We start from the raw sequence: 25,405 nt of genomic DNA on the forward strand, positions 1-25,405 counted from the left end.
TTTTTGTCATCATTATTCGTCTTGTACATAAATAAATCAAAATCATGTCATTTAGGCATTTGTTCAATACTTTATTTGTATATGACTTTTTTGAAATACTGTGGTTGCTTGTTTGTCATTTTGTTGTTTATCTTTTTCAAAATTATATATAAAAAATTGGTTTTTTATTTGATTACAATATGTACATATCATCATTGAAATATGTGTATAACTAACTAAAAGAGTGAGAAAGGAGAAAAAGAGGAAGAAGGGTATTGTCTACAATAATTTACTATCTAACATCTTATTCGCGTTCGAACACAGCGGCCATACCCTATTCACAAACAAAAAAAGTGTGAATACCTTTTTTTTTTCTATCACTCATGATCATCCTCTTTTATCCAGTTTCAAACTTACCATTCCAGTACCTATAGTAAATCGACAAAGTAATAATATAATTATAAATGAGTAAGACAATGTAAAATGATATTCAATCCTAGCCACCTTTTTTTTTTTTTTTTTTTTTTGGACATCAATTCCTTACCGATACACATGCTGGTGACACCAACCTTCTTTCCGTGACGCTTCAATGCAGATAATAAAGTGGCGATTTGACGAGCACCAGTAACACCAAGAGGATGACCAAAAGCGATAGCACCACCATTGACGTTCACTTTTTCATAAGGAATTGCAAGCTTGTCGACAGAGAAAACGGCTTGAGAAGCGAAAGCTTCGTTAATTTCATAAAGATCGACGTCGTTGATGGTGATACCAGCCTTTTCAAGAGCAACAGGGATAGCATAAGCAGGACCAACACCCATGACACGAGGAGGAACACCGACCACAGCCGAAGTGATATACTTACCAATAATAGATAAACCAAGCTTTTCAGCAGTCTACATATAAAAAAAAAAATTTCTATATCAATAAAACCATCCTGCTAGTCTTTTTTTTTTTTTTTTTTTTTTAAAAAAAAAAATTACCTTGCGCTTCATCAACAAAACAGCAGCAGCGCCATCAGAGACTTGAGAAGCATTACCGGCAGTAGTAGAACCTTGTTCATCAAAAGCAGGACGAAGCTTGGCAAGCTTTTCAGCAGTAGTACCAGGACGGATACCATCATCCTTATCGACAACAATGGTAGTTTCATTACCATCCTTATCTTCAACGACAGCCTTGATAGGGACGATTTCTTCATTGAACCAACCATTCTTTTGAGCAGTGGTAGCCTTTGCATGAGATGAAGCAGCAAATTCATCTTGTTTGGCACGAGATACATTGTAGTCAGAAGCAACGTTTTCAGAAGTAAGACTAGAATTAAAAATTAAAAAAAAAACATTAGTTTTTTTTCACATGAATATTTCCCACCCTCCTTATGCATCATAAAAGAAAAATTTTACCCCATGGGAATAAGACAATCAGCAGCAGAGGGACATTCATCAGCAATCTTTTCAGAAGTAGGAGCCATAGAAGAAGCACCATAATTCTTGGTCATAGATTCAAAACCTGCACCAATACCAATTTCAATCAAACCAGTTTGAATAGCAGTAGCAATTTGCACAACAGCTTGAAGACCAGAAGAACATTGACGATTCACAGTATTAACAGAAGTAGATTCAGGGAAACCAGCATGAAGAGCAGCCATACGAGCATTAGTAGCACCACCACCTTGAGCCAATACAGTACCCACACAAATATCATTTACCAAAGCAGGATCAATCTTACTTTGTTCAATAAGACCTTTGAAAACACCAGATAACATTTCTATATATATATATATAAAAGAACATTAGTCAAATATATATTTTATTTTATTTTTTTTTTTATTTACCTTCAGGAAGAGAATCTTTGAAACCACCTTTACGAGCACGAGTAATAGCAGAACGTAAAGCAGATACGATGACAACATCTTCAGGAGACTTGACACCAATCTTATTGGCAGAAGTATTAGAAGAAGGAGCAAGGTGACCAGAAACTTGTTGAAGACGAGAAGCCATGTTTTTATATAATAAAAAGAGTAATATAAAGTAAAGAAAGAAAGAAAAAAAAAAGTGGGGAAAGGAAAAAAAAAGAATAAATATTTTTTTTTTTGTGGAGAAAAAAAATAATAATTATATATTGAGGGTTAGTAAGGCAAAATCCCGGAGTGAGAGAAAGAGTTTTGATTTGATAATATGAAAAATCTTAAGTCAGCAACATTCACTGGTAATGATCTTTGCCATGTGAAAAAAAAAAAAATAGCGGATATTCATTTGTAGTCTATTTTCAACTTGTCATCATCATATTTTTTCTTTTTAGTATAAACATATCAAATCTCTCACTTTCTTTTTTTAAAGTTTATGTATTAAATCATCTCAGAATAAAGAGTATCTTTTGTTTTTTTTTTTTTGTTTAAACAAACTATTTTAAATTGACCAATCATCGTCATCGTTCATCATCCTTTACCCCGCAGGTAAAAAATTATCCGGTTTTTTCTTTCATGTTGAACAGCATTTATTTTTCTATGTTTGATCAATAGCATTGGATATATTTATGGTGATTCCTTTTTTTATTTTACGGAAATGGATGATTGATGACATCAATAGAAACTTTTTTTTTTTTTTTTTAATTTGGTCAACAAAAAGAAGGATGCTAACTCCCTTTTATATATATATATATATATATATGTTTATATTAGTGATTTGGTGACTAGAAAGATTTGGAAGATTTAAGGAATAATTCGAATGAATAAAAAAAAGTTGAGGACGATTATGGCGAATCATAAACCCAGCATTATTTCATTCCTTTCTATGTCTGAGCTATATGCTTAATCAGTGTAGAAAAAAAAAAAGACTTTACTCACCTTATTCCTCTTTCTATTCATTTCTGTATATTCTTTTTTTTGGTACAATCAATACAATGCAAATCATATTATTCAAATACGCAAATTATCTAATTTTCTTATTTAAAACAGTATCCGGTTCATGTTCTCACTAATGAAATCATTTTACCTCATTTACAAAAAAAACAATTTGACAGTTTAAAAAATCTTATGGTTATTGATTATCATTGTATTCTTCTTCATTATTATATAAAAATCATTAGATCTCGGTTATTAGGTTAATTAGTTATTCGATATGATGTCCAATGATGACATAAAAGAGAATAAAAATAAAATCCAGGAGTAAAATACATTAAAAAAAAAAAAAGAATCTTCACGTTTTTATAATGTTAGTTTATTTTTACCATAAAACTGGCCGAATATAATAAAAATGTTCGTTTTTTACTTTATATGGAAAGTAGAATGGGGATGAAATGAAAGAACAATGCCAATTTGATTTTTTTACGATTATCATACAGTAAAAAAAAAAATATCATATGATCATGATTTAAATACAAAAAAAAAAAAAAAAAAAAAAAAAAGAAAGAAATGTAAATGTATTTTATATATAGTTAATCTCATTGGATGATCTTAAACATATTTTCGTGTAACGCGTCAATACCTTTTTCGGAAGAATATTTGATGCGCATGTTTTAAAATTAAATATATCATCAGTGATTGGATGATAAAGAGAAAAGAAAATGAAGTGGTTATTTTTTTAAAGAAAAAAAAAAAAAAACGTGTAATATTTGAGATCACTTACACTATTATGAAATCTCTCTTTTTTTGCCTTTGGGTAAAAAAAAAACAGTTTTTTGTTGTACAAAGAGAAAGTTCACCCCCGATTAATTCTTTTCAACACCGCTTTTATTTTTATTTTATTTTATTTTTTTCTTTCGTTCCTTTTGTAGTTTTACTGCCTCCTTTTTCTCCGTATATATTTTATTATTATTATGTCTGATAATGATGATACCATCAAAATACATCATCCTTCAACTATTGACTTATCTAATGGTTCAGGTCTTACTATGATTAAGGAACATAACGAAGAAACAGATGAAACTATACGAAAACAATATGAAAATATGTCTTATGATGAAATGACTCAACGACTAGCAGAAAGTTATAAACAATTATCGGATATATTGGGAACTCGTGATATCACTCCTTCTTCAACTTCATCTGATAAAACAAACTCAATGGATTTTCACTTTGAAGACGATATGGATGACTTGAATGAACAACAACTATTAGAAAATACTCAATTAGATGATAATACCAAACGTATAAAAATGTCTAAACTCTTTTGGCGTGCTGCTTCTTCTGGTGATATTGATAAAGTACAACTTTTTCTTCAAGATTCAAAATATAAACCTTTTATCGATATTGATGTGAAAGATGAAGATGGAACTACTCCTTTGATTTATGCTGCTTGTTTTGGAAAAATGGATATTGCTCAAGCTCTCTTATCATCTGGTGCAAAAATCGATATTCAGGATTCATGTAAGTGTGTGACAGACTTTTATTACCTCAATATTGGATAATATGTGAACAAAGATCTAGATACTTTTTTTGTAGAAGACTAAAAAAAAAAAAAAAAAAAGATGGAATCATTTATTAACTATATTTATATAATTTTTTATTTAGTTGGATGGTCAGCATTGATGTGGGCAACAAATAATAATCATGAACATTTAGTCAAGATATTATTGGAACATGGTGCTTCCTCTCAAACAAAATCATCCAAAGGTCGAACAGTGTTTGATTTTGTCAATACTGATAATCAAAAGATAGTAGATATTCTAGCAACCAATCCAAGGGATAGTATATCTTCAACATCAAGTGTTTTTGGTCGAAATGGTAGTAGTCTTTCTTCTTCATCTTCTAATGCTGGTGATTATGACTTTTATTATCAATCAACTGTAGAAGGGTTCGATAATTTTATGAATGAAGAAGCAGATAGACGCAAAAAACTATTGGAATCAGCAATGGCTCTTGTTAGTGATGACGATACTATGGATAACCTTGACAATACTATCGATGATTCAAATTTGGATTTACATAACAATATGGACGATGATGATGATGATGATGATGATATCAGCAATGAATTTCAATGGGACAAATGCTTACCTCATCAAATGTTTGTATTTAGTGCAGATGATTTACCTTATATTCTTGATACTGTTATCACCAATATTCAACTACCTATGCGATCACAACATGAAATATGTGTACCAGCTAATGTCATTTTCCTCAGTGCTCGATTCTCTCATTATTTTTCAACTGATGAACTTGTAAATCAAGTTTTGGATGGATCCCTTGAAAGAGTGGCCAATGTTATCAAGGTATGAAGTACAAAATGTTAATTGTAATATTTGTGATACATCAACTGATGATTTTTTTTTTTTTTTTTTTTTTTTTTTTTAGAATAATGCTCGAAACATACATATACTCGCTTTTTGGATAACCAATCTTACACAATTACTTCATTATCTGAAGAAAGATACCGGTCTTGTCGTAGCTACAGCAAAACAACAACTTAACCTATCAGAACTTATCTCAGAAACCTATATGACGATAATCAATGATACTGAACGACGTATTAACAAGATTCTGGGTCCTGCCATGTTGGAGCACGATGAAATCCCTGGTATGGATGATGTCAATTTTACTGATGATTGGCATCGTTTCTTCCGTAGAAGTAGTCGACGATCGGTGATTGTACCTCCTGATGGCGCCCTTGCTGTCCAGATGAAACGCAATAAAAGTACACCTAGTTCAAGTACCAATACAAACAATGGTAACGACAATACCAGTAATATTGAATCAAGTACAGACGGATCTGGAAAAATGGGTACTATATCACCTCAATCGATCACAAGTTTATTATCATCTACTTTATTCGTGTTACAATCTTATGATGTCCATCCAACTATTATCATTCAAGCTTTAGCTCAATTCTTCCATTACTTATCATGTGAACTCTTCAACCGTATTCTCACCAATAAGAAACTTTTATGTCGATCCAAAGCTATGCAAGTACGGATGAATTTATCTCAAATTGAAGATTGGATTTGCGCAAACAACATGCCAGTTAGCCTTGGATCTTATTTGACACCAACAACACAACTCCTCCAACTTTTACAATGTTTAACTCAATTGACAGATTTGGTTAGTTTTATCAATACTGTGAAAACATTTGATGTATTGAATGCCTTGCAAGTAAAACGTTGTGTAGTGAATTACCGATATGAAGTTAATGAACCTCGTCTACCTGAAGAAATCGAAAAATATGCTATGCAATTAGCTGAAGATACCATTCGTCATCGTCAAAATCGTCACCAACAACAAAAAGATACAAAATCAACACCTGTGCCACGACGACGTCATACATCCATGTCTATGTCAAGGTCTCAGAGCAATTCTATGCAACGTAGCGATTCACGACGTCGGGAGAGTATGTCTCATTTAGTGGGTTCTTTTATGTCTAGCATGGGGATCACTACATCAACAGATTCAGCATCACAACAACAACAAGAAGAAGAAAAAAATTTACCTTCTTCACCTGTGGATAAGACAACACCAAAGGCAATAGATAACAACAATAAAATCAATACGGAACTGGATAATGATGATGAAAAGGAAATCAAAGAAACAAAGGATTCCAAGTTTATGCTTCCCTTTTCTGTACCTACCTCTGCAACACATGGAACAACAACAGCAACAACAACATCGACAAATGGCCAACATTCATCATCCAAATATGAACATACTGTGAAAGAACGTTCATTGGTTCCCATCATTCCTGAGTCATGGATGAATATTCTTGACAAAGGTCATACCAACCCTTAGATAGTTCATTCCTCCCTTTTTTTATCTTCTCCCATCTTCTTTTATGTACATTTTTTTTTTTTTTATTTCCCTTTCATCTATTTTGTACACAAACACTAGTTTTTTTGTTTCCTTCTCCTCATCAAACTTTTTTTTTTATTATTATTACTTACCCCTGTATGATTTCCTTTATGATTCTCTTCTCTATATATTCATGATCAACAAAAATAACCCCTGTCTAATATACGATGATTAAAAAAAAAAAAAGATAATATCCATCTGTTCTAGTTGTCATTCTTTTTCCAAAATCGGAAAAGTAAAGTGATCATATATCATCTTTCACATTTACCAATAAAAGCAAACCTTTCATAGTAACCACTTCGATTTATTAAAGAGGATATTTTGGGTAATATTATATTTGTGAATGTGTTTGTTGTGAATGTGAGATTATACTATGCGTATTGTGTATATTTATATATAATATATAATAGGAGAGGGAACTACCAAAAAAAAAAAAAAATATGTATCTACAATTCTTCTATCCTTATATACCTGTCTAGGAAGCTCATCATTTTGCTTGATCTTGAGTCTTTTGCTTCTTGTTGTCCTTTTCGTCCTCCTTTTCAATTTTGGCCTGTTTTCGTTTCTGTCTTCTTGCCCGTTTCTTTGCTGTACGTTCTTCACTTTCCAACCTTTTCCTTTCCATTTCGTCAAAATAGGCTTTATCCTCGCGTTCCTAATAAATCAAATAAGTTTGGTAAATCCAACATGCCAGTGCAAAACTAAATATCTTCCTTTTCCTTTTTTATTACTTACTTTTCGTTCTTCCGCCTCCATATTTCCTAAGCGAGCATATTCTCGACGTCGTAGTGCTCGATAAACATGAAAATCACCACTACCAGCACCAGCACTTGATCCTATATATATATAAGAAGAGTGATATCATTGGTCAAATAAAACAATCTTTTTTTTTTTAAAATAATAATGATAAAATAACAACTAAATACTTACCAGATACATTGCGTACAAAATCCTTTACTTTATGCTCTTTCTTTTCACGCTTGGGTTCTGGGATAAAGACAGGATTATCAATATTTTCAAATAGTTTATCTAGTTGTCGTTGTCGTTTTTCTGTTTCCGTCATGTTGTGTCTCTGTGCTGGAGATAACCATTCTTTTGCAGAGTCATCTGGTTTAGTAGTATCAGTGGATTTAGTAGAAGCCATTGGTTGTATAGATATATTGAAAGAGAAAGAAAAGAGAAGTAGCGGGAATCAAAGTCTTTAGATATCCGATTCTACATTTGTGACCGTAACCTAACAAGCGCCACCCTCTTTTTTTTTTCGCTTTTCTTGTCTCGAACTTTTTTTTTTTTTTTTTTTTTTTTCCCTTTCCCTTCTTTTTATCTTGTTTCCCATTAGTGCTTTAACCTTACTATTATTTTGAAAAACATGGTTCAAACACAACTATTGGATTCATTATCTGTATGTAAACAAATATATATATATATCTATTTGCGTTGGAGCTGATAAAACGAGTGTTCAATATCTTCTCTTTTTTTTTTTTTTTTTATTAACTTGGTCTTTCCTCTTTATAGGATCGTATCGAAACACATTCCAATACACTCGATACTTTATTAAACCTTATACCCATCAAGTTTTACATCACTGATCCAGAGGCTGCAGAAGTAAGTTACTCTATTAGATACTATACAAAAGATCTGATTTGGATGAACTGATCTATTTTTTTTTTATTTCTTCCCCTCCCCTTTTGTCTATCTTTTTGTTTTCTAGAATGATTCAAAGTATATGCACAATAAAAGAAAAAAGGCACCCAAACAAGCTATAAAGGAAGCATCGAAAAAAGCTAAAAAAGCCAAGGTAAGATAGAAAAAAAAAGAAACGGATATGTGATGACAGGATACTAATGACATGATATTATTATAGTTTGATCCTAGCAATCAACGAACAGTAGCCGAAATCCAACAAGAACAAGCCGAACACGCCAAACAAGATTTAGTAACCAAAGTGACCCCAAAGCAACAGAACGGACGAGTGACTGAAAATGATCAAGACGACGATGACGATGATATGGACACTTCATCAAAATCACTTAATGGTCATGCCAGCTTTGCAGGACTTGCTGATGATGTCGATGACTCTGAATCAAATCAACAACCATCAGGTAGGAGAAATAAAATAGGTGGTACTTTATTGTAGACTTGACATTTATTCATTTTTTTTTTTTTTAGAACCTATTCAACCAATGCCGCCTAAAAATGAAATTAGTGAACTGAAACGACGACTTCATGAACGTATTATTCAACAACGTCAAAAACGCAATGCACCTGGTAGTGGAACATCTAAAGCTCGTAGTAGAGAAGCTATTCTGGCCGAACGATTGAAGAAGAAACAAGATCGAAAGAAGGCAATCAAGGCTCAAAAAGAAAAAGGAAATAAGGTTGCACCTGAAGAATTGGTTCAAGATCCTACTAAATCATCGGTAAAAAAAAAAAAAAAAGAAACTACAATGATATTATTATGATGATCATTAACTTGTATTATAATTAGACTCGTATTGGTGTTTCAGCTGATTCTGTAAAGATGGATAGTGAACTTGTGTTCGGTAAACTGTCTGTTGGTGGTCCTCAAAAGAAAAAGGGTGCTGTAGATGCCAAGTCTCAATTGAAGAAGATTGAAAATCAACAACAAAAGCTGGATAAACTGAAATCTGAAGATAAAGAAAAGGTAATAATAACAACAATAATAATAAAAAAAGTAAGCAACCTGAAATATGGACAATAATGACGAATACTTTTTCTTCTTTTAGGCTAAATCACTTATGGAAAAGCAAGAATGGCAAAAGGCAATTGCTATGGCTACTGGTGAAAAGGTCAAGGATGACACCACATTGTTGAAAAAGACGATTAAACGACAAGAAAAGATCAAGTCTAAGAGTGCTCAAGAATGGAACAAACGTGAAGAAAAGGTCAAACAGGATGAACAAAATAAAATCAAGAAACGAACGGAAAACTTACAAAAGCGTATTGATGCAAAGAAGGACCGAAAGTCTGGAAAGAAAGGTGGAAAGAAAGCAAGACCTGGGTTTGAAGGAACTAATAGGATCAAGGGCGGCAGAATCACTAAACCAAGTGCGAAACCAAAAGGAAAGAAAAAATAGATTCCTTTTTTATTAGTTTAGATTCTTTTTATTTGTTTTTTGTAGTTATCTTGTTTTATTGTACTTTGTTATTATTCTTTATCATAGTTTTATTTTTATTTTTATACAACATGCATTCTTTTTTTTTCCATTATCATATTCACAATAAACCATATCTCTCTGTCTATCTCTTTTTATTTAAACTTATATTGTAGACAGTATACTGTTTCTTTTTTTTTGAAAGGTTAATAGGATCAATTGGATTTTAGACTCCGTAAGCAGCCACATAGACATAAATGTCCTCACTGTTCTTTTTTTTTTTCTTATTTTTTTTTTCTTATTTTTTGTTTCCTTCCTTTTTCCCTTTAGGTTTTTTTTTTCCTTTGTGACATCATGGCTAACAATCCACAAACTGCTGCTGCTATTCTTCAACAGATGCCTGCTTTTATTCAACAATATCGTCAGAATATAGAAGGATTGAATAATAACATTTTGCAATTGCGTCAACAAGCCGATCGAACTGATATCAGCAACGAAGAAAGGGAGCATATACGCGCTCAAGAAAGAGATCTGCAACAAAGACTAGTTAGTTACCAAACATTACTCAATAACATTATACCTCATCCTTTTCAACAGCAACAACAAGCAGCAGCCTTTTTAAGGAGACAACAACAGCAACAGCAACAACAACAACAACAACAACAACAACAGCAACAGCAACAGCAACAGCAACAACAACAATTAGATACCACTGGATCTTCAACTCCTGGTTCACCAGCTCATTTCTCTTCTGCCAATGCCACATCTGCTGCTGCATTTTCTCCCGTTCAAATGCGTAAGTATAAAACTCAAAAAGTTTAATGTATATCGTGTTTCTTTTTTTTTTTTTTTTTTTTTAATCTATGATCTAACTATGTCTTCATCTGTACTAGGAAATGCTGCTGTAGCCGCTGCAAATGCTGCCAACTCCCCACGAAATACCAACGCCAATAGTACTGCTTCACCACGACCTCTCATGGCAGCTGCAACAGTGCCGACTTCTAATCAATCTTTACAAACTCATCAGAACGTACCAACAGCACAAAATCAACAGCAACAATCACCAGGGATGTTCTCATTCTCTTCGGGTCAAGCAGTGTCGATGTCTTCTACTCATTTGAATCATATGATGCCATCATCTTCATCACCAAACTCCATATCTGGTACTCCTATGGTCACTCCTTCTCCCATGGTTGCAACATCTGCAGTCGCTTCTTCCTATATGCAAGCTTCTATTGCGGGCAGTTCTACTAATACAGCTCAACAACAACAACAGCAACAACAACAACAGCAACTTCAACAACAACAGCTTCAACAACAACAACAGCAACAATTACAACAACAACAACAATTGCAACAACAGCAACAGCAACAGCAACAACAACAACAGCAACAACAACAGCAACAACAACAGCAGAACATATCTGGTCCGCCTAATGCTACCACTCTTGCCGCTGCTGCTGCTGCTGTAGCTGCAGCTGGAATGAACTCAAACAATACTACAACTCCTTCTACACCTTCATCATCGTCTGCACCAGGAATAAACATGCCACCTACACCAACAGGAAGCACAAATGTAAGCACAAACACATCAATTACCAACCCGTCAACTGTGAAACAACAAAAGAAGGCTTCTCAGGTTGCTGCTCAAGCGGCTGCTCAAGCTCAAGCTCAAAGTGCAACAAATGACATCCTGGATGCTGATGGAGTGCCCCGTGTTTTAGCCAAACGTAAGATTCAAGAACTAGTTGGACAAATCGATCCTGCTGAACGTCTGGAACCTGAAGTAGAAGATGTAAGTAAAAAAAAAAAAAAAAAAAAAAAAAAAAAAAAAAAAAAAAAAGGGGGAGGGGGAGAAGTATTTCTAAAATTGTTACTTTTCTTATAGATCTTACTAGAAGTAGCGGATGAATTCATTGAATCAGTAACAACATTTGCCTGTCGACTGGCAAAACATCGAAAATCAGATACTTTAGAAGTGAAAGATTTACAACTTCATTTAGGTAAGATATATCTATTTTATTTATTTATTATTATTATTTCTTATATTAAAACCAATTCTATAGAACGAAACTGGAATATTCGAATCCCTGGATTTGCTTCAGACGATATCAGATCTTTAAGAAAACCTAACGTACCTTCAAGTTATCAAGCCAAAGTTCAAGCTGTCAATCATGCAAAAATTCAATCATCATCTAGAAAAGATAATCAGTGAACAATAGTTTAGTTTTAGTTTTAATATTTTTTATTATTATATATGAAAAAAAAAAATAAAACTCATTTTGTATTCTTTTTTTTTTTTCGGATTTTGAAACAAATGAAATGCTTGGTTTCATATTTTTCCCCACACAGTCAAACTTTTTTTTTTCTTTATTCTTTTCTTTCTTTCATTCTTTTTTTTTTTTTTTCTTTTCCGTACCAAACAATTAAATCTTTATGGAACTTGTATTGGGTGGATTCAATGGTGTTGTGATAGAAGGAAAACGACCAAGGCGACCAAAGATGCGAAAAAGTGCAGGTGGAAGGGCTCCATCAATATACTTGAAGTCTGATCAACCAACGAAATCTGTACCTTCTTCTTCTACCTCTTCTCGTACTACACCTATCAGACTCGATTCTCCTTTTAACTGTATCTATACTCCACCTTCAGTACCATCGACGACAAATGACAATACTCACCACGACTTGGTTCTTCACAATGTTGTAGAACAATTGAATAGGCACAACAAGAACAACAATAAAAACGAACACTGGACAATTGAACGATACGATGACCAACAATATAGTATCAACATTCATAGTATGCAAGGTATTGCTGATGTTATACAGACTCTTGGGCAATTATCTCTTCAATCATCGATGCAATCTCAACTTTTGGATTTGGAATGTTTGTCTCATCTTCCTTCGATTCAACAGCTTGACGATATTAACAGTTCAGAGAATAATCATGACACTCAACAACAAGTTCAAAAATGGGAACCTATATCTTTACCTTACATTCACTTCCACAGCGAACTCTATGCACGAAGTATCATTTATGTGAATCAAGAATGGCCTCGGGTTATGTCCATCCTTCCAGTTTTACTCGATGATTGTGTCCAAAGTTTCATTACTTGTATGAATCACTACTTTCCTGTTCGTCCCAAACAATTACTGGTACAATGGTATTCATCTTTGGCTGATCCTTCAAGCGATCCTCTTGTTCTATCCATAGCTTCCTTTTGGGTCCGTCATGTTTTTATTCACCATCCCATGGCACAACTCAAACATCTTCATGATCCCACGGTACTTGACTCTGTACAATCCAAATTGGCACATATGGCACGTGATGCTTTGGCAGACTGTTTTGATCAACCTCATATTCATCATATCTATGCTTTGAGTCTATGCAATATGACCACCGCGTTACCTTTGGAACAAAAGGCCATCAATCATACTTTGGCTGTCCGTATGGCTGCAGCTTTGGATATCAAGCCTCTTTATTCATCATCATCATCATCATCATCATCATCATCATCATCGTCATCTTTAGATAGCAACGAAGCAGAACTCAACAATAGGGTATGGTGGTATCTTTTTCAAATTGATCACTTTTTGACGGAATCAGGGACAATCTCACGCTCGATGCTTGATCCTCCATCAGATGATTATGAAGCTCTTTCACGATTAAAGTTACCTACGATTTGTGCATTGGATGAAATGGATGAAACGGCCGGTGTGCATGTATGGAGCAACGTTCTCAAGATTTGGATGATACGACGACGAATTACCAAGACAATTGAACAGGTGGACCCTCAGCAAGAAGCTCAACTGACTGATATTTACGATGGTGCTTTATTGGAAATTGATCGCTGGTCGAAAGATCTTCCTTCTATGTTGCAACATGATGTGGCCCTGAATCCTGACAATTTTTCACATATGGCAGAAGCATGCTTGACAGTGAGTATGGAACGGTGTACAGATGTGGCTTTGATATCACTACGACTTTTACCTCGTGATGGACGTGTCTTGACTCAATTACAACGTCGGGCGGTACTGACTATGATCGATAGTTCAATAGAGTTGATCACTACTCGGCAATCTGTTGTGGCTTTTGCTCCTTGTCAAACTTGGCCTGGTGATTTGAAACGATCAGTGGAAATGCTCATGTCATGTCTCAAATATGGTGATCCTACCGTGGTTTCTAGATCTAGGATTGGTCTTATGCGTGCTGCTCGAATGTTACGTTCCATGGCCGAAGTCAAATGGCAAGATCATATATGTACTGCGATGTTATCTAAAATTGAACAAGTTCTCTCTGGTACTGATAATGATTTATCTCAACAACCACATCAATATCATGATGATCATCTACAACAACAACAACAACAACAACAAATGAATCAGTCTAGTTATTCTCCACCTTTTACAACTTTTGTGATGGATACAATGGATACGCGATCACTAGGACAGGAAGAAGAATTGACACAACATCATCAACGTTCGAATGATGGATTAGAAAAACATATACCTGTTGGCACTGCGACAACAACAACATCATCATCCTTGGATACTCTTGTTGAAAACATCGACAATCGGGCTCAGTCTAAGAAACTACAGAAACAAGCACGGTTTATCTCAGTTGACGACGATGAAAATAACAGTAGACCTAGTATCAAGATCGCCAATAATCTTTATGAAGGTGTGATGATGCTTGATAGGGATATGGCACCAAGATCCAAATATTACAATCCAAATATTACCAATCCAAACGATGCCTTTGATGATATTCTGGTGTTTGAAGATATGAGACGATATTCAACTCAATGATCTCTCCCTCCTTTTTTTTTTTTTTTTTTTTTTTTTTTTGTGGTGGCGATGATTCTTCTTGTTATTATAGTTTTTCTTTTGTATTATTATTTTTTAATCGTTGTTGTATTATAGTTTAGTCTTTTTTTAATATTCTTATCTATTTTTTTTTTTTTTTAATAAATCATCATCCTTTTCAATATTTTTACATAGATTACTTATACGACGTTTATGATCTTATTTTTCTCTATTTCTTTTTTAATGGAAGCTGGATTGTAACTTCTCGGTTTTTTTTTTTTTTTTTTTTTTTTAAAAAAAAAAAAAAAAAAAAAAAGTCAAAACGAAAAAAAAAAATAATGTATAAATAAAATATTAACGTTCATTGGTATTAGGTCAGTCTAAGTCAATAGGGTGATCATCATCATCATCATCACGATTCATACATCCATCATCACAGTTCGTCACATATCAAATATACCATCATCAAAATAATACACTTTATTTCATAAAAAAAAAAAAAAACTAAACTAATCCTTGTGAGATATCTACAGAGAATAATGTGGGACAATGAAGACGCCTCTGTTCGTCATCAATATCAAATTTCCTTGTGTTGACTTTCTTATCCAAATTTTCAATCATTGATCGTATAGCTGGTGCATCAAGGTATGTGGATGGTGTTGAAGGTAGCTGGATACGAAGTTTTAATGACGGATATAGTGTCTTATCTTGAATGTTGTCATCCTCAGTATCATCATCATCATCATCGTCATCATCATCGTTGTTGCTGTCAGATGGTTGTATTATCGCTGATTCATTCTCATCGTTGTTGCTGGTACATTCATCTTCACTATTTCCAGTTGCAATTGCATCGGTTACTACTGTACTGAACTTCAATCCACTTCGTAACACGCCTACCCCAGGATGTAATGGCGATACAGAATAAATGAGTTCCATGAGGCGTCCAAGATACTTGCAAACCGATATTCCTTTTTTGCCCACCAGTCGTTGCACTCTGTAAAAGATCGGATCAGGTACCGCACCACCTTGACGATATGCCAAAAGAAGAGCCAATGTTGCACGTTCCTTGTGAGTTAGTCCAGGGACATTGGCCAATGGACCGCTTGGAAGAGGGATATGAAAAGCCACAAAGGCCCTTGATTCCTTTGGATAATGTGATGTCAAATTGGCAAGATGAATGGCGGCTGGTAACAAACGATGAAGCTGTAAAGGATGAGTTGTTTCTAAATAAGGAGAAGGTAGAGCTGATTTCAGTACATCAAAGATAGCTTGATATTCTTCTTCGTTCAGGGCAAAATCCGACTTTGAGATATAATCCTTGACAGCAGTAAGTAGAGGATCCTTAGATTGTTCTTGATTGGAAAGCATTTGATAACAAATACCTTGGCGAACACCACCTTCACTAAAATGCACTTGTCGGATAGGAATGGCTTCCAGCATAGCAGATACTAAAAGACAAACAGCAGGCATCATTTCAGCTCGTCGTTTCGAGATGCGGAATCCTTGTACTTGGCGTATGACTTGATCAGCTTTCTTGTCCCTATATCGATGTACGAGTTTCTTGAGAGATTTGCCAGTGATAGTGTATCCATTGATCATTGGAATGGGATAATCAGGTTGACGTGAACTATGTTTGTGGTTGCTTTTACTTCGTACTTTGTGTGATTTCCTTGCCATAGATAGATATCCTAGAGCCCTAAACCCGCCACCACTCATATAAATTTCGTATCCATCCTTGTGTTTCAATTGATTTGGTGGTTCGGTTTCTTTTAAAGCTTGACGTATTGCAGATTCCACTTCAAGGTATAAATCTTGTCGTTCCTTCTTGCCTTCACATTGTTGTAATCTTTTCTTCAACGCCATTGCACCGTATGGTAAAGACACAGGAGTTTGAGCAGTACTAACACCATTTCCATCAGACATAACATAACTGAGTTCTACCGAGCCACCACCACAATCAGAGGTTAAACCGTTGACAGTATAAAAAGAACCTAATGATATATATATATTAAAAATTATTTAGTCATATAGTTAAATAATTGGATTGAGAGAGATAAACTTGCCTACGATCCCAGAAGCAGAGACCAGAGCTTCTTCTTGTTTTGGTAATAAAGTGACAGTCCAACCAGTAGCTTGAAAGATACTATCCATGAATTCCGTAGCATTAGTTGCAATCCGAGTGGCTTCCGTAGCAAGTACACGTACATTGGATAGAGGAACGTTGGCATCCTTGCATAATTCCTTGAAGCGTAAAAAACTTTTGACTACTTCGTGAATTGTATCTAACGGTATAGTACGATCTTCCCCTTGGGCGTCTAACAATGAGATAGGAGCTCTTTCTTCATAAACTACAGGTAAATGTCTTGATAAACTGCTAACAATGCCGAATCGAATACCATTAGATCCCATATCAACAATAGCAATAGGTCCTGTTACTGTATTTGTCATTGTTGGTGATAAAAAACTGAAGAAAAGAAATAACAAAAAAAAAAAAAAAAAAAAAAAAAAAAAGAAAGAGAAAAAAAAAAAAAAAAGGAAACAGAAAAGAAAAAGACTAAAAATAGGATTTTTAAGTAACCTGAATTTTGACCCCGACTGGTATCAATGGTGAATACAATAAAAATGAGATTTGATCCATTCTCTTTTTTTTTTTTTTTTTTTTTTTTCTTTCGTTACTCATCTTTTTTATTTATTAAATAAACTCCTCATGGTTCTATTATATTTTCTAATATGAAAACATCTCGAACTACTCATTATTTATATACTGCATCTTTATTCTTCTTAATTTTTTTAACTGGTGTTTGCGTAGCTATATCAGCAGTGGATGTCATCATACAAGCTTTATCAGACCGAACGAGTTCAGGTTACTTTGATTATCGTGGTCTTACTGTAGTTACTACAAGTTATCTTGCATTAGTAAGTAAGAATTAAGAAGAGTATGATATACTTACACAATGTCTTTTCCATCTTTTATAGGCCATTGCTACTTTATTACTTGCTTGTAGTCGATTGATCAATGTACGAAGATCCTTACGAATGATTCCAAAAAGTCTTACTCCAACTGGTTATCTTCCAAGGGTATATTTATAATAAAAGAAAAAAGGGGTCGGAGAAAAAACTTATGCAACTTTTTGTGAATGTTATTTGATTACTTTTTTTGGATTATCATCAACTGATTTTTTCTTTTTTTTTCCTAATTAGAGGGTAGTTCTTCAGGTGCAACGTGGGTTCCATCTTGTGGGTTATATTCGTCAAAAAGCCGAACCTCTGCCAAGTGATATCAAGCAATTGGGCTGGGCCAAACCGGGTACTCAAACTTTTGAAGGTGTTGATTTTAAACGTGCTATTTCAAGGACACCTACGATTATTGGTAAGAAAGAATATGAATGATCTTTTTTTTTTTTTTTTTTATTAATGGTTCATTCATAATGATTATAGAAAAAGCTGCCATTGAAATCAATGAACAATATGCAAGGCCACCTTTTATTACCATTCGACATTATATTGAATTTCTAATGCAACAAGAACTTATGGACATTGATTTTGGACGAATCTATTTAGAAGGTTACGAAAAGGCTCGATTCAGTGAACATGCACCAACGGAACAGGAATATTTGGATATTATGAAGCATTTAGCAGCTATACTTAATCAAATGGGATACCATCTGAATCAATCAACAACACCTACACCATCTCTTCACAACAATATTCCTGGAATCAATAATCACAGCAATAGCAGCATGAATAATCGACTTAATAATGGATCAAATGAAAGTTATAGTAGTGGAGCCAGTACCAGAAGCAAGCGATCAACATTCTCTTATAGACAACATCGAAATAACATTCCATCACCTCATCCAAATTTGCGTCAGTATTCCTCGGACAGACTACGTCTTCGACCACGGCAACAATCCATACCTGATGATGATGATGTAGCATCTTTAGCTCATTCTGTTGCAACTTGGTCATCACGATCGGCTCATCGATATCCACATTTTATATCTACAATGGACGGCAATGATGACGACGATGAAGATTATGATGAAAACATGCGGCATATCATTTATAATCGTTTGATGCAATCACACTCTTAATTTATTTACAATATTCACATAGTCATATATTATTTTGTATACATACATCTTATTACATATACCATCTTACTTTTTTTTTTTTTTATTATTATTGTATTTTATCACTTTTTTTTTTCATTTCAATTCAAATAAACATTCGGAACTTTTTTTTTATTTATTTATTTATCCATTAGATTCAAAGTAGAATTACAAGGGGAATAGAAGGGGTATATTATAATACATCGGTACGATCAGCTATGGGTGTCACCTGAGTATGCTCATAATGATACTGATGATGATGATGATGATGATGACGATGATCATTTTGAGAGATGGGTATACGAACTTGAGTGAGAGGGTTTGATTTTCTATAAAAGAGACGACCCATACATCCATGTAACAACCAATGATTGAATTTGGCTTGATGGATGGAAGGGTAGCGAACAAAGATATAATCATTGTGTTGATCGCTGATGACGATGGTGTAAGCATTGATCTGTTCTTCCTTGGTGAATCCATTTGCAAAAGTACGTTCCAATAAGATCTGTGGCTTGAATGCGTTGCTTCGGATATATTGACTCACGGCGGATGAGTCTAGTCTAAGTCGACGCATAGGAATCCGTTGAAGTGTCATGTTATCTACATCCTCCTCATACAATGTATGATGATGATAAAGATGACGATCCTCTTCTTCTTGCCGTCGTCCCCTATACACATTTCTGGGAAATGTTACCAATGATTCATCTGTGCCAAGGAGAATATCATTCCTATTACTACCATCCCCACCAGTTTGATAAGATCGCACAAAGGCACGATCCCCATCTTCATGACAACAAAACAAAGGTCTATACTTTGGTCGTTTTTCTTTTTTTTGTTTTTTCTTTTTTTTCACTTCTTTGGCAGGAACGAAGGAGATAACAACAGTGGCTTGATCATCCATCTCCTCTAAAGGATCTATCACCTTCAAATAATACCCTCCGTTGGTTTCCACCATCACATACTCAATCACATATTTATGATACCAATGATTATACCATCCCGCTACCATATGCGTTATCCCTGGATCGTTCAAAAAAATAAATGCCACAAAACATCCACCTAATCCATGCAATATCGAACTGGCCATAGTTAAAGAGAATTCTGGTGTCACCACTGGCTTCGTTATAAGGCATTGTTGTATAAATCCACAAAAGTTGGTTATCAATGGCACTTTTAGTAAAAAAAAAATAATCATCATCATAAATAAAGTATTGTAGGTAAGATGATTGGTACAAAAAAAAAAAAAAAAAGGAAGGGTACATTACCAAATGGATATAGAATACATCGTAGTATGACTCTAGTATAAGTGGGTAATTTTCGTGAACTGGTATGTTGATCCTCTTTTGATTCTTTGTGAATCACTTGATGATCGATCAATAATTTGATGATAGCCATAATAGAACAGGTCAGGGCAACAACAGTGGCAAAGAAAATAAAAGCATAAAACCACATCTATATCATATTATACAATGAACTTTTTTTTTTTTTTTTTTTTTTATAAAGCAGATGATGCATCACTTACATAACCGAAAGCTTCGGTATAACGATGATTGACAATGACGATATACCAACAAGTATCTGTATGGAGAGGTTTTGTATTTGCAGGTTTTGGAATATGATAACGGTCGATGGCAGGACCGATCAAGCCACAAGCGCTATAGAACAAGGCACAAGGATAATAATAATATTCAACCACATGTTGTTTTCGAATCTTGACGACGTAGATGAGGACGAGATTGATGCCAATCAAAGTTAATAAGGTGGCACTCAAGATGGCCAAGTAATCGATGACAAAACCCGCGACTGAACAAAACACCGTATCGCCTCTGGTGTTGATCATAATGATAAAAAATACATTTTCCACAAAGTTGGCAAGACAACAAAACATCGCGCACCGTAAAGACATGCGATTTACCTTTGATCGGTGATACAATACCAAGTAAAGAAATAATAATATCGCTATCATCGTAAACACCACGGACGCCGCTGCTGCTGATTGCCGTGCAATGCGCAATTGGCTAAATTCTTCATGAGTGAAAATATGCTCTGGATCCCTCATGTTACGTACATCGATATGATCTTCGATGTTCATGACTATCAAGAACAAAATTTTTTTTTTATATATACACGATCAAAAAAAAAAAAAAAAAAAAAGGAAAATAAGATATAATAGAAATAAAACGATCATTTCATTTGAAACCAAGGCTTCATTTGAGTCTTGATGATGGTTCATTTATGTTTTAAACAAACAAATCATTAGATAAAGATAATATATAAACTTTTTTTTAAATTTATTTTGATATGTAAAACAAAAAAAAATGTATACTTTGTACAAAAGGACCAAAAAAAATAAATGATCAATTGCATTGTGAAGGATAAATACAAAGGGAATAATAACAACAGTAAAATATGTATACACTATGACTATGTTTCCAAGGAAGGATCCGTCGTGTCCCATTCATCGTATCCACTTTCTTCTGATTTTTCAAATGTGTCCAGGACCTTGATATATTGAGGATCATTAATGTCAACATTCATCCAGCGTCGTACTGTTTTTTCTTCCACAATGGCAAGTCGTTTGGCAAATTCATCTTCAGTCAAGGTAGTCCAGTTCACATCTACCAAAGGATCAGTTAACCAACGTGTTGATTTCTTGTCATCATCATAATCATCGTCATCATCATCATCATCACCAGGATAAAGATCATCATCGTCGTTATTGTTATTGGTATAAATGAATTCACCCATATAGTTTGTTGGTATGGTTGGTGCGTCCCATTCATCCTTGATTTTGGTTTCCTTCCCATTCATTGATCCGTTCATGTCGAATTCCCTGTTCAGTTCTTCATGATAAAGTTTATTGATTTCTTGTGCAAGTACTGTTGGAGAGATTCCTGCATTGTCTAACGGACGACAGATAGGTGATGCTGGAATAGGTGTTCCTGGCCAATTGGTTGTGTTTGCCTTTTGTTTATGATAGTTGTCGAGGTATTCATCATCATCATCATCATGATTGTCTTTGCCGTATTTCCATTGGTTTTTTTTGCTGTAAACTTCAGTTTCCAACCATTGACTATAATCCTTCTTAAATGTGTCATCCAGATCATTCTCGTCAAACATTGCTGAAGAATCCAAGTCGTGTCCTTTCTCCAAGACCAGAGATGTTGAAAAAGGAATATCGTTGCCATTAATAGGATCATATAGTGCACTATCGTCTTCTGGAAGTAGCCTACTAAGATATCTCTGCCCATTGTATAACCTGATAAGCATTCGAAGGTTGATTTCTTCTGCTTTCCCTTCTTCCAAATCACCTTCTTTGTCATTTCTTGTAATCAGCCAATCATCACGGAAATCGGGAGGACATCGAAAGTAAATAGAAGATATAATTTTCATGTTACCTTATTAAAAAAAAAAAAAGATTAAATATAATTTTGTACGCTTCATTGATAATGAAATAATACTTACTGGATCGCCATTTCCTCCCCAGATAAGGTATTTGATTCTTCAGATTTTTCAAAGCATATAATTCTACAACAGGATGTGATATCTTGAGAACTCGTTTGAAGATTGCCTGACCAAGAATATGAATACAAATAAAAAAAGTCAGTTTATACTTATTAGTATCAAATTATCATATTTTTTCTTTTTTTTTTTTGTTTTCTCTTACCGATGATTTGTATTGTACCAATAACATGATCCTATGTACTTTGTCCCTAGATAGCATTTGCAAAACATGAAGCAAGTTGATGATCCAAAAAAGATTTCGTTCGTTGGTATAATGTGATTCAGAGGAAGGAGATAGAGGTGGCGACACATAGGAAGACCCATTACTTGTTGCTGCTATTCCATTCGACTGTGGTTGAAGGGATTCCATCTGTCGAAAGAGTCCATATTCATCCGCATCTGTTTTAATGCTTGCTAAAGTTCCAATTTCTTGTAGTCCAAATATCTTGAGTATCAAAAGCATACATCCAGAATCCACCAAGAGTTGAGACAAGTATTCAAATTTCAGTACATCTATACAAAAGTCGTTATTTTTTTTAGATTTCAGATTTTTAAAATTTAAAATGATATTAACTTACGTGAGATCTTGAACCATTTCAAAAGTAACAATAAAATGGCAGAAATACTTTTGCATAATACTTCACGATGTCTGTCCATGCTTGTTGTTTCCTTGATTTGTTTTCCATCTTGATATAATTGTTGTCCATTATTCTTGCTCGTCGGTTTTGATTTTGCTGTGGCTGTTGTCAAAAGTTGTTTAAGTAGAACGATCACAATACCTTGTAATTCAGGTGCGATGGATGCCTATTTGAAATATAAATATCACTGTCAATATTTTTTTTTTCTTGTTTCAATTATACATCTTTTTTGATTTACATAAAATTGTTCAATGATATCGAATTTGTCCTTGATAGAATCTTGACCTTCGTCCATTGGTGTTGTTGTTGTTGTTCTTTCACTAGATGATAACCTTATCTGATCATTACTATATGTTGTCCGTTCTTTTTCCAATTCTTGCCATTTTTGTATCGCGCGTTGCCGTTCCATCAAGATCTGATAATCTGCTAGCGAAATTTCCAAGTGTTGTTGATATGTAGCATTGGCTTCTTTGAGACCAACGGGAAGACTAGGTCCAGTTTCTAATAATGGAAGTACCACTGTTTGTGAAGAATGCCAAGGATCATCACTAGCAAGTCCAGTGTTTCCTTGAACACCAGGATTATTTGCTTGCTTATTGTTGTCGTTGTTGCTTTTGGGTTGTTTTGGAGGGAATAGTACTTGGTAGGGTAAGGTTGTTTGTTTTGTAGCATTACTGATACCCATGGCTGTGGCGAGTGCTGAACTGGCTTTGATAGTCAGTGGTGATATATTGCTGAATATGGTTGATTCAATATTGGATGGCGTATATGTGGGATATCGAGAAGCAAGATCATTTTGGAATGTATATAGATCTCGATGTGAGCATTTAATAATAGGAGCTAACGAATAAATCAATAAATCAAAGAAATTAAGTTCACTATGTATATGCTTTTTTTTTTCATTTCACTCTCTTACTTTTCCTTTTGATTGGCAGTCCATGTCTTCTTCGAGCTTCATTCTTCATATCCTTGGTATTTTGTATGTTTCCAAGAGTAGCTAATAATACCTTCGATATGAGTAAAAGTAACTAAAAAAAAAATCATATATCAAAATAAGATCAAAGTTTACATATATATATATATATATATATATATATATATATATATATATACCTTTTTCATCGGAAAAGATTGCATAAACCCATCTTTCAAGCGCGCCAACATCAAAAAGAGATATTTCAAAATATCCATTTCCAATAGATCTACAAGAAAAAAAAGAAAGTCCATATTGATAGTCTGATTGATAAATTCTTAAGTTTTTTTTTATACCTTGATCATTTTCGAAACGACCTTGTTGTCGATTGGATTCAATAATCAAATAATTGATGGTCAAATAGAGGTCAATTTCGAAGAGTAGATTTTTGTTGTTATCAATAGGTTTGTTGTTTGAACTAATATATATATAGCATAAAATAGATAAAGTTATTATCAAAGGATTTATGTTATTTATGTATTTTACCTAGATAGTTGATTACAAGCACGTTTCAAAACCTGATGTACAGAATGAAAGACACCTCGATCAAATAGTAAAGCATTATTCTTGATGATTGTATCCAAGTGTTTTTTTCTATCATTAATCCATTGATCAAAATCCCCTACAAGATCAGAAACAAGGAGGAAAAAAAAAAAAAGACATTAATTTATAGTCATCATGTCTTTCCTTAAACTTTTTATTCTTTACCTAGAGCAATATATAATAAACCTTGTGCTGCTTGTATCCTCTGTTCATATCCAGATTCTAGCTGATCCAATAGTTGTTCAATCCAGATATCTAATTCTATTGCTATCATCCAAACGCACAAGAAAACCCATCGAATGATAAGTATATCATTGAATTCATATTATTAGCGTATTACGTACCTTTCATTTGCAATAGACTCGCTTGTCGATTAGCCACTAAACGAGGTAATAACGTGTTGATTTCTTCATAACTAAACAATTCGTCCATTTCTACTTGTAAAGCTCCACTATCTTTATATTCATATTGTGCATGTGAAATCTAAAAAAAAAAAGAATGAAAACATTAGGCCTCCTTTTATTTACTTAAATATATATTTGTTGAACATAACTTGTTTGTTGATTGCTTTCATCACTTGATCCAATTGTCTTCGATCCAATAATACATCCTTGTGTCCATTTGTTTTATTGTCTTCCATATTTTTACTGTGGTTGTATAAAAAAGTATTGTTGACAAGAAGATAACTTTTCAAAGATGTTTTCTTCTTTCTATAAAAAGAATAAAGAATATCAACTAATTAGCATTTATTTTCTCTATTACGAAGTTTGACTTTTCTTTTTCTTCTTTATAAAACGATAGTTAGTTTTCAACCATTACCTCTAACTTATTTGATACAATTTGATCTCTTGTAAGCTTCTTCTTGAATCGGGAATGGCGTTGGAGGAGGTAAAGAAGAGAGAAAAAGAGGTTTAAAAAAAAAAAAAAAAAAGATCAGCGGAACCAAAAATCAAGAAAAA

At 33.9% G+C, this 25,405-nt stretch overlaps 12 protein-coding genes across 12 annotated transcripts; 6 read left to right on the forward strand and 6 right to left on the reverse strand.

The window, feature by feature from the left end:
* Positions 1–142: 142 nt before the first annotated feature.
* BX664DRAFT_322787 (Thiolase, N-terminal domain-containing protein) lies at positions 143–2,029 on the reverse strand. Its single transcript, XM_051543563.1, has 6 exons — positions 1,811–2,029; positions 1,380–1,743; positions 963–1,290; positions 524–875; positions 397–407; positions 143–313 (listed from the first exon to the last, which is right to left on the reverse strand). The coding sequence occupies exons 1-6, from the start codon at positions 1,974–1,976 to the stop codon at positions 284–286; spliced, it is 1,251 nt and encodes a 416-aa protein (XP_051405646.1). The 5' UTR covers positions 1,977–2,029; the 3' UTR covers positions 143–283.
* A 1,720-nt stretch (positions 2,030–3,749) lies between these two features.
* BX664DRAFT_382510 (uncharacterized protein) lies at positions 3,750–7,045 on the forward strand. The gene is made up of 3 exons (XM_051549054.1): positions 3,750–4,342; positions 4,487–5,187; positions 5,270–7,045. The coding sequence occupies exons 1-3, from the start codon at positions 3,793–3,795 to the stop codon at positions 6,692–6,694; spliced, it is 2,676 nt and encodes an 891-aa protein (XP_051405647.1). The 5' UTR covers positions 3,750–3,792; the 3' UTR covers positions 6,695–7,045.
* On the forward strand, positions 6,367–7,045 carry BX664DRAFT_322791 (uncharacterized protein). The gene has a single exon (XM_051543564.1). It carries the CDS (start codon positions 6,738–6,740, stop codon positions 6,927–6,929), a length of 192 nt encoding a protein of 63 aa, XP_051405648.1. The 5' UTR covers positions 6,367–6,737; the 3' UTR covers positions 6,930–7,045.
* Positions 7,046–7,909, reverse strand: BX664DRAFT_322793 (uncharacterized protein). Its single transcript, XM_051543565.1, has 3 exons — positions 7,685–7,909; positions 7,490–7,590; positions 7,046–7,409 (listed from the first exon to the last, which is right to left on the reverse strand). Exons 1-3 carry the CDS (start codon positions 7,896–7,898, stop codon positions 7,242–7,244), a joined length of 483 nt encoding a protein of 160 aa, XP_051405649.1. The 5' UTR covers positions 7,899–7,909; the 3' UTR covers positions 7,046–7,241.
* Positions 7,910–8,049: 140 nt separating this feature from the next.
* Positions 8,050–10,017, forward strand: BX664DRAFT_382512 (surfeit locus protein 6-domain-containing protein). Its single transcript, XM_051549055.1, has 7 exons — positions 8,050–8,156; positions 8,270–8,359; positions 8,466–8,552; positions 8,619–8,856; positions 8,924–9,174; positions 9,243–9,419; positions 9,502–10,017. Exons 1-7 carry the CDS (start codon positions 8,124–8,126, stop codon positions 9,850–9,852), a joined length of 1,227 nt encoding a protein of 408 aa, XP_051405650.1. The 5' UTR covers positions 8,050–8,123; the 3' UTR covers positions 9,853–10,017.
* Positions 10,018–11,584: 1,567 nt separating this feature from the next.
* On the forward strand, positions 11,585–12,049 carry BX664DRAFT_249159 (transcription initiation factor TFIID subunit A-domain-containing protein; the record flags this gene model as incomplete). Its single annotated transcript, XM_051540273.1, has 3 exons — positions 11,585–11,665; positions 11,759–11,873; positions 11,937–12,049. Coding segments are annotated over 3 exons (309 nt in total), but the record flags the coding sequence as incomplete, so codon positions are not given.
* Positions 12,050–12,278: 229 nt separating this feature from the next.
* Positions 12,279–14,687, forward strand: BX664DRAFT_382514 (uncharacterized protein). Its single transcript, XM_051549056.1, has one exon. It carries the CDS (start codon positions 12,307–12,309, stop codon positions 14,677–14,679), a length of 2,373 nt encoding a protein of 790 aa, XP_051405652.1. The 5' UTR covers positions 12,279–12,306; the 3' UTR covers positions 14,680–14,687.
* A 478-nt stretch (positions 14,688–15,165) lies between these two features.
* Positions 15,166–17,142, reverse strand: BX664DRAFT_377616 (Ppx/GppA phosphatase family-domain-containing protein). The gene is made up of 2 exons (XM_051548782.1): positions 16,740–17,142; positions 15,166–16,667 (listed from the first exon to the last, which is right to left on the reverse strand). Exons 1-2 carry the CDS (start codon positions 17,122–17,124, stop codon positions 15,181–15,183), a joined length of 1,872 nt encoding a protein of 623 aa, XP_051405653.1. The 5' UTR covers positions 17,125–17,142; the 3' UTR covers positions 15,166–15,180.
* A 189-nt stretch (positions 17,143–17,331) lies between these two features.
* On the forward strand, positions 17,332–19,022 carry BX664DRAFT_322804 (uncharacterized protein). Its single transcript, XM_051543566.1, has 4 exons — positions 17,332–17,592; positions 17,653–17,754; positions 17,878–18,046; positions 18,115–19,022. Exons 1-4 carry the CDS (start codon positions 17,407–17,409, stop codon positions 18,768–18,770), a joined length of 1,113 nt encoding a protein of 370 aa, XP_051405654.1. The 5' UTR covers positions 17,332–17,406; the 3' UTR covers positions 18,771–19,022.
* BX664DRAFT_368908 (uncharacterized protein) lies at positions 18,982–20,910 on the reverse strand (the record flags this gene model as incomplete). Its single annotated transcript, XM_051548599.1, has 3 exons — positions 20,311–20,910; positions 20,054–20,240; positions 18,982–19,958 (listed from the first exon to the last, which is right to left on the reverse strand). The coding sequence occupies exons 1-3, from the start codon at positions 20,878–20,880 to the stop codon at positions 18,982–18,984; spliced, it is 1,734 nt and encodes a 577-aa protein (XP_051405655.1). The 5' UTR covers positions 20,881–20,910.
* A 332-nt stretch (positions 20,911–21,242) lies between these two features.
* Positions 21,243–21,929, reverse strand: BX664DRAFT_238046 (uncharacterized protein; the record flags this gene model as incomplete). The annotated part of the gene is made up of 1 exon (XM_051540194.1): positions 21,243–21,929. A coding segment is annotated over one exon (687 nt), but the record flags the coding sequence as incomplete, so codon positions are not given.
* On the reverse strand, positions 21,808–25,345 carry BX664DRAFT_33163 (uncharacterized protein). Its single transcript, XM_051545172.1, has 14 exons — positions 25,266–25,345; positions 25,000–25,156; positions 24,791–24,929; positions 24,612–24,713; positions 24,390–24,525; positions 24,200–24,321; positions 24,044–24,132; positions 23,847–23,958; positions 23,169–23,770; positions 22,871–23,096; positions 22,456–22,805; positions 22,254–22,359; positions 22,100–22,186; positions 21,808–22,031 (listed from the first exon to the last, which is right to left on the reverse strand). Exons 2-14 carry the CDS (start codon positions 25,084–25,086, stop codon positions 22,021–22,023), a joined length of 2,169 nt encoding a protein of 722 aa, XP_051405657.1. The 5' UTR covers positions 25,087–25,156; positions 25,266–25,345; the 3' UTR covers positions 21,808–22,020.
* Positions 25,346–25,405: the final 60 nt, after the last annotated feature.

Source organism: Halteromyces radiatus (assembly GCF_025201355.1).
Source record: "Halteromyces radiatus strain CBS 162.75 chromosome Unknown BX664scaffold_1, whole genome shotgun sequence".
Lineage (NCBI taxonomy): Eukaryota > Fungi > Mucoromycota > Mucoromycetes > Mucorales > Cunninghamellaceae > Halteromyces > Halteromyces radiatus.